The sequence below is a fragment of the Pagrus pagrus genome (genome assembly GCF_965226575.1).
Source record: "Pagrus pagrus genome assembly, chromosome: 16".
Taxonomy (NCBI): domain Eukaryota; kingdom Metazoa; phylum Chordata; class Actinopteri; order Spariformes; family Sparidae; genus Pagrus; species Pagrus pagrus.
The window spans coordinates 170,261-176,985 of NC_140200.1; the positions used below are offsets into that span (position 1 = coordinate 170,261).

Sequence of the window (6,725 nt, forward strand, 5' to 3'; positions counted from 1 at the left end):
GGATATTTTGGACAGATTTTGAATCAGAATGAATGAATGAATTTATTTGGATGATAAAACAGTTTCCAGCTGATCAATAATAAAAGAATCAGCGTTCCTCCTGAACTCTCAACAGTCTGAAGTTATTTTCAACCGTTTCAGACGATGTGAGTGAATTTTGATCTTTTATAACTTCAAACTAAAGATTATGAAGTTTACAGTTCTCATCTCATCTCAATGATTCGATATATGTATTAAATAAATACATATTGTATATATGTAAGATAAAAACATGAATCGTAATAATAACTGAGTCCAGAAAGCTTCCTGCAGAAGTTCCCTGAAGTTAAAGCCGACACCTCCTGTCTCGTGCTCTCACCTGTCGGACGTCCTGATTGGTCGATCTGCTGTTGCTTAGGGACAGATGGATGTATTTTTACCCTCCATCGCTATAGAAACAAAAGCTGCTGAGGTTCTTCTTCACACCTTTAAAAATAGACGGCGACACATGACGACACGAGAGAGCTCAGAGCGCTGCAGCAGATCAATAACTGATCACTGATCAATAAACCAGCGATCAAACCAGGAGATTGAAGGATCAGTCCAATTTCTTTTGTTTCTGTTCATTAAACATGTGATGTTGTGTCCTGCAGAGTCTCAGGTTTTTATTTACATAATCCATCACATTTTAAAGACATTTTTCATGACAGAGTTCATTTTATCTCAAATGTCTCAAATCTGAATCAGATCAGATTCTGTCACACGCGTCTCCCTGAGTCCTGGAAGACTAGTTTTTGTCAGGACAAACTCCAGTCCAGCAGGTGGCGCTCACACCTTGAGTCTGTGTCAAAAACAGCAGTTGAAGAAGAAGCAGTGGCAGCTGAATGAGACGCGTCTACAGGTGAAGACGAATTCAACATACGAACACGATAAATCAAGAAAAGGTGACGTTGAAACAAAACAAACACATTCAGCTAAAGTCTCATTTTTGTCTGTAGCTTCTGTAAATATCCAGCCTGTGATGGAGGTTAGAACAGTAATCAGTAACTAATTAGTAATTAATCCATAACTAATCCGTAATTAATCAGTAACTAATTAGTAATTAATCAGTAACTAATAAGTAATTAATCAGTGACTAATTAGTAATTAATCAGTAGCTAATTAGTAATAAATCAGTAACTAATTAGTAATCATTCAGTAACTATTAGTAAAAACTATATAATAGTTGATGAGCAGTGATTCAACCCTCCACCTGATTTATTTCTCCTCTTGTCTGGAATGTTGTGAATGATGTCATCATGTTGGATAGTTACTTACTAATCAGTTACTCATTACACAATAGTCTTTGAAAAAGTAATCCCATTACCAGTGTTATAAAAAGTACCAACAGTCTAAGACATGTTGACACACAGTACACAGTATATATATAATATATATATATATATATATATATACTGTGTACTGTGTCAGCTGATCATCAGACTGATGTGGGAGTTTTCATCCACCTTAAGAAGCCGATCACATGATGATCACATGTTATTTTGACGCATAAAAATTAAAGTTAACGTGTGAACATGTGAACAAAAACAATCATCATGGTTCATGTTTTGGTTTTTCCCACAAAAAGAAAATCACCTGTGAGATTTTATCACGTTAAAATAGTAGTTTATATGTAAAATCATCAGATCACATGTAAAATCATCAGAGCACATGTATAATCATCAGATCACATGTATAATCATAAGATCACATGTAAAATCATCAGATCACATGTAAAATCATAAGATCACATGTATGATCATCAGATCAACAGATCACATGTAAAATCATCAGATCACATTTAAAATCATCAGATCACATTGATCATTAGATTTGTGACAAACTCACCTTCAACATGTTTCAGCTTTAATTACATGAACAGATAATAAAACAACAGCAAACAGAAAAATGTCCTCCAGACTTGAAACATGAAACATTAAGACTGACTTCTGTTGATATCATACTGTACACACAGTGGTTCTTCTGATCCTCCTGGTCCTGCTGGGCCTGCTGGTCCTCCTGGTTCTGCTGGTCCTTCTGATCCTCCTGCTCCTGCTGGTCCTCCTGGTTCTGCTGGTCCTTCTGATCCTCCTAGTCCTGCTGCTTCTGCTGGTCCTTCTGATCCTCGTGGTCCTCCTGGTCCTGCTGGTCCTGCTGGTCCTTTTGATCCCCCTGGTCTTGCTGCTCCTGCTGGTCCTTCTGATCCTCCTGGTCCTGCTGGTCCTGCTGGTCCTCCTGGTTCTGCTGGTCCTTATTATCCTCCTGGTCCTGCTGCTCCTGCTGGTCCTTCTGATCCTCCTGCTCCTCCTGCTCCTACTGGTTCTTATCAAACCTCCTAGAAACTCATTAAAGGAAATAAAACCAGATCCTGCTTCCTGTTCTCCATCTCCCCCGGGGGGCCTCACTCCTCTGCCTCCCCCTCCCTCCCACCACCTTATTGAAGAAACCATTTCTGTAAAACAAAATGCCAATCAGTGTGGTCGCTATGGAAACTAGGTTGGAGGAGAGAGAGAGAGAGAGAGAGAGACAGAGAGAGAGAGAGGGACGAGCTCAGTGTTTGTTCAGTCAGCATCAGATCTGATCAGCAGACGGGCGAAGATCCTCGTCCAGGTGAGATCTGATAAAACTTCTCTGTGACATCTTTATTTTGCTGTTATTGATGATCGATCAGTTGATTTCTTCCTGTCATGATGATGATGACGATACATTTTATTAATGAGACTTTCTGACTGATCCTGTTCACAGATCACAGAATAAGAACAGAAACTAAAGACCTCTGTAAAAAGAGAGGCAGATAACAGCCGACTGTTGGTGAGGTCGGATCTGAACGTCTCCCACTGAGGACTGAATCTGATGTTCTTATTTTAAATCATCACAAACAAACCGTGAAAGTCATTTTAATTTCAACTCTTTCAGCTCTTTCTGTTCACCAGCTGACTCCATCTCAGGATTTATCACTGTCTATAAGAAGTTCTGTGAAATATTTGTATTGTGTGTTTGAACACAACCAGTCGAACATCTTTGTTCTGTTTTGTCGTTCAGTAGTTTAGTAACTTCATCACAGTGATCGTCACAATGTTTGTAGACTTTATGTTTAATATTCTCTTTCAATCTTGTTTTTGCTTTAATCTGTATTTATTTCAGAGGCCTGTTTTCATTGCACATTTTTATTTCACATCAAAATAAAAAAAGATCAAATAGATTTGTGTTGTTTATTTAGCAGATGCTTTTGTCCAAAGTAATTTTTAATAAATTAATTTAAGCTCGTAGAAACAACACATCACATAAATATGCGTTTTGTGTAACTACGCAGGTAAAATCATCATATTTTCTTATTAATGTGACTCATGTTGAGAGATCTGAGCAGGAACTGATCAGTGAACGTCACGTCTCTGGTGACGTGTTAACATTCATATCTGCTCTGTTTAACGCTCCATGTGTCATAAATCAACATGTTTAATCTGCGTCTTTGTGCTCTGCAGGTTCCCAGGTGTTTAATCTCAGCAGCAGATGCTTCATCAGCGGCGAATTGTGGACAGAAGAGCTGAAACGCCTCCAGGAGGCAGAAAAACCATTTAGCGTCACCGTGGAGACGAGCCATGGTGACGGAGGGTGGAGGGGAAGTTCAACGAGTGGAGGAAGTGACTTTAAGGAGGAAACTGACGGGGCCTCCGAGGCTGCTGCTGCTGGGGAAATCCAGGACCAGGACCGTGGAGGACCAATCTGAGGCCAAGACCAACAGAAACCAGATTAACTCTTCAACAAAGACCTCAGCCGCTGTAGAGAGACAGACAGAAACTGCCAACATGGACGGTGAAGCTTTATCTGAAGCGAGCTCCAGGGGGAGCTGTGGAGCTGCAGGTGGGGTTGATGACATCAGAAACAGGAAGTTAAAAAGACGCAGGTGGTGGAGGCGATTCTCACCTGCTGCTGTTTGTAACAGGAAGCAAAAGAAGGACAGAGAGGAACGTTCAGAGAAGCACACAAATGATAGTTGTGTTCCACCAGTGGTGGCGCTGCAGGAGGCAGGCACTGCTGCACTGGACACCACAGAAGAAGAAAGCGCTGATGAGGCTAAAGGGAGGAGGAAGTTCAATATGAGAACGTGGTCGATGTTTAAAAGGTTCCAGACCTCGTTGAACATTAGACAAACTCATAAGCAGAAGACAGATGGTGAACCTTCGAGGAGCCTCCGCAAGAAAGTGAGAAAGTTTTTCAGCAGAAGAAGAAGAAGCAGATCGTCTGGTGTCCGTCTGGAGAACATGGAGAACACAACGACATGTGAGGAGGATCCGTGTTCACCTGTAGCTCAGGTAGAAGAACCGTCAGAACTCCACAACGATGTGACTGATGAGAGCGTGGAGGTGGTGACGGTGGAGGCCGAAGTGAGCATCCAGCTGACTGACAGCCCAGAACAAACAGCAGCAGATCAGCTGGTCTGTGACATCAGCAACGCTGTCAACAGATCTGAACCAATCCAAACCGACAGTGAGGCTGTTGAGGACACAAACGGTGTTCCTGTTGAAGATTTACTGGAGGCTGCAGAGAAGGACAAGGTTTCTTGTGACTCCTCCACTGTCGTCCTGGACGCTGACAATTATCCTTCATCCTCAATGATGTCATCTCAGCAAGCCTCCGAGCTTCACTGTGGAGAGAAGACGACATCACACTGCCTTCAGCCAACGACTAATGGGCCATCCATCCGGATTGAGCTGGTTCCTCCGGATGATGTCAGTCAGGAAGATGAGGAGGAGGAGTGTTGGGAGGACTCCTCCTCAGACAACCACAGCCACCTCCTCCTCCTCCTCGGCTTCGAGCACAGCGAGCGGCAGCTGCTCCAGACGGCTCGCTCTCTGGTCCGAGCGGCCATGACCGCTGCCGTGGATCAGCTGACCCGAGAGCAGCAGAGTGACTCAGGCTGCGTTCACAGAGAGCCGCCAGGCTGCCGAGATCATGCATGAGGACGAGGAGCAAGAGTATGAAGAGGATCAAGAACATGAGGTTCAATCAACTACAAACTTTGCTCTGAGCAGCTGACGACTGAGAAAAAAAGTTTAAATTTGAAACACGTGATCAAAACTCATTTGATGACATCACCATGACATCATCACATGACATCAACTGTAAAATGTCATGGAGAGAGGTCCAGCTGTCAGTGAATTTAAACATCCAGCTGCTTTCTGCTTACCGACCATGGACCAATAAACTGAACTTCTTGTGTAAAATCTGTGGACTGAACCTTTACGTGATGTGTTTCTGTGTAAGATGTTTTTTATCCTCCACCACAGAAGAAGACAGATGTGCCTGCATGCATCCAGCTGTTGTCTCAGTGGAAGAACTCACTCCTCTCTTTACAACAGTCAGAAATGAAATAACTCGTCTGTACGCAGATGACACCTTTTTATACACAACAGTGCTCTCTGATGGTTCAAAACCTGCATTCTGACTTTGATGATGATTTTAAACTTTACTGATCATGAATTATTTTTAAATCCACATAAATCAAAATGCATTCTGTCTCTGAAAAACTGATGAACAGTTCAACTGAAACGACCATGATGACTTTTCACAGATGCTTCCCATTTTTCACAACTCATTTGTATTAATTAATAAGTGTGATGTGATTTTCAGTAGATTTGATTTGTTCACATGAATCATTCTGTACAATCTGAAGTGTCTAAAATAAACGTGTTCTCACATGTTCTTCAGACACGTTTTAGTTTCATATTATGACTTGAAAGAGAAATAAAATCAAATCAAATCAAATCAAACTGCATGAAAACTTTTTATTTGCTTCATTTATTTTTACCACTGAAGAAGAAAAAGATAAAAAATGAGTGAACCTATATTGCATAAAGGTGTGTTAAAGTTCTGTAACATTTAAACTCTTAAGAGAAAATCGACAAAATAAAAACATTTTTCATCCTGAAGAATCAAAAAGTGAGACTAAAAAAACAAACTGGTCATCTTTTTGTTGAAAGTGTTATGAAGTCATTACAGAGATAATCTGCAGAGAAGCTTCAGACTCTCAGAGTTATTTCAGGAATCAAACCGACTATCAATCATCTTAATTAACGACACAGCTGTCACTCATCGCCAGCTGCGATTATCTCTAAATCAGCTTGAAGGTGATCCGACGACACGTTTTTAATTCATTTACAGTCTGAAATGAAAATCATGACGTTCAAAAACAAATCAGCTCTACATTCAACAAGAAGATGTTCAACCTTTATTGATTTTTCTCAGTCGATCATTAAATGTTTTGGTGACGGTTTTATGGTTAAGATGTGATGTTTATTTCACATTGTTTATATCAGTCACATGATGTAACATGAAGAAAACAATCTGTTTTTGACTCGGCTGTTTTGAACCTTTTTAACATAAACATACAAATGAATAATCAGTGAAATATGTTCAGATGTTGAACTGTAAACTTTATTGATTGACATGAAGCACAGACTGAAGAGAAACTGTTTGTAAAATAACAAAGAACTGAAATGTAAACGTTATTTTATGATTATATTTTATTTACATTTGTTGAATCAATGATTTGTCCGTTAAACTCATTATCAGATTTCATCAATAATCAATATGTTGATCAGATATTTGGTCACATCATGTCGACTTCAGCCCACAGCAGGAAACAGCCGTCATGTCTCCGTTTCCTTGGAGACGACTTGAACAAACAGTCAAGTTTAAAGGTCGAA

At 40.5% G+C, this 6,725-nt stretch overlaps 1 protein-coding gene across 1 annotated transcript; it reads left to right on the forward strand.

Annotated features, from left to right (window-relative positions):
* Positions 1-2,423: 2,423 nt before the first annotated feature.
* On the forward strand, positions 2,424-4,982 carry LOC311271679 (uncharacterized protein). Its single transcript, XM_084377468.1, has 2 exons — positions 2,424-2,628; positions 3,501-4,982. The coding sequence occupies exon 2, from the start codon at positions 3,618-3,620 to the stop codon at positions 4,977-4,979; it is 1,362 nt and encodes a 453-aa protein (XP_084233594.1). The 5' UTR covers positions 2,424-2,628; positions 3,501-3,617; the 3' UTR covers positions 4,980-4,982.
* The last annotated feature ends 1,743 nt before the right edge of the window (positions 4,983-6,725 follow it).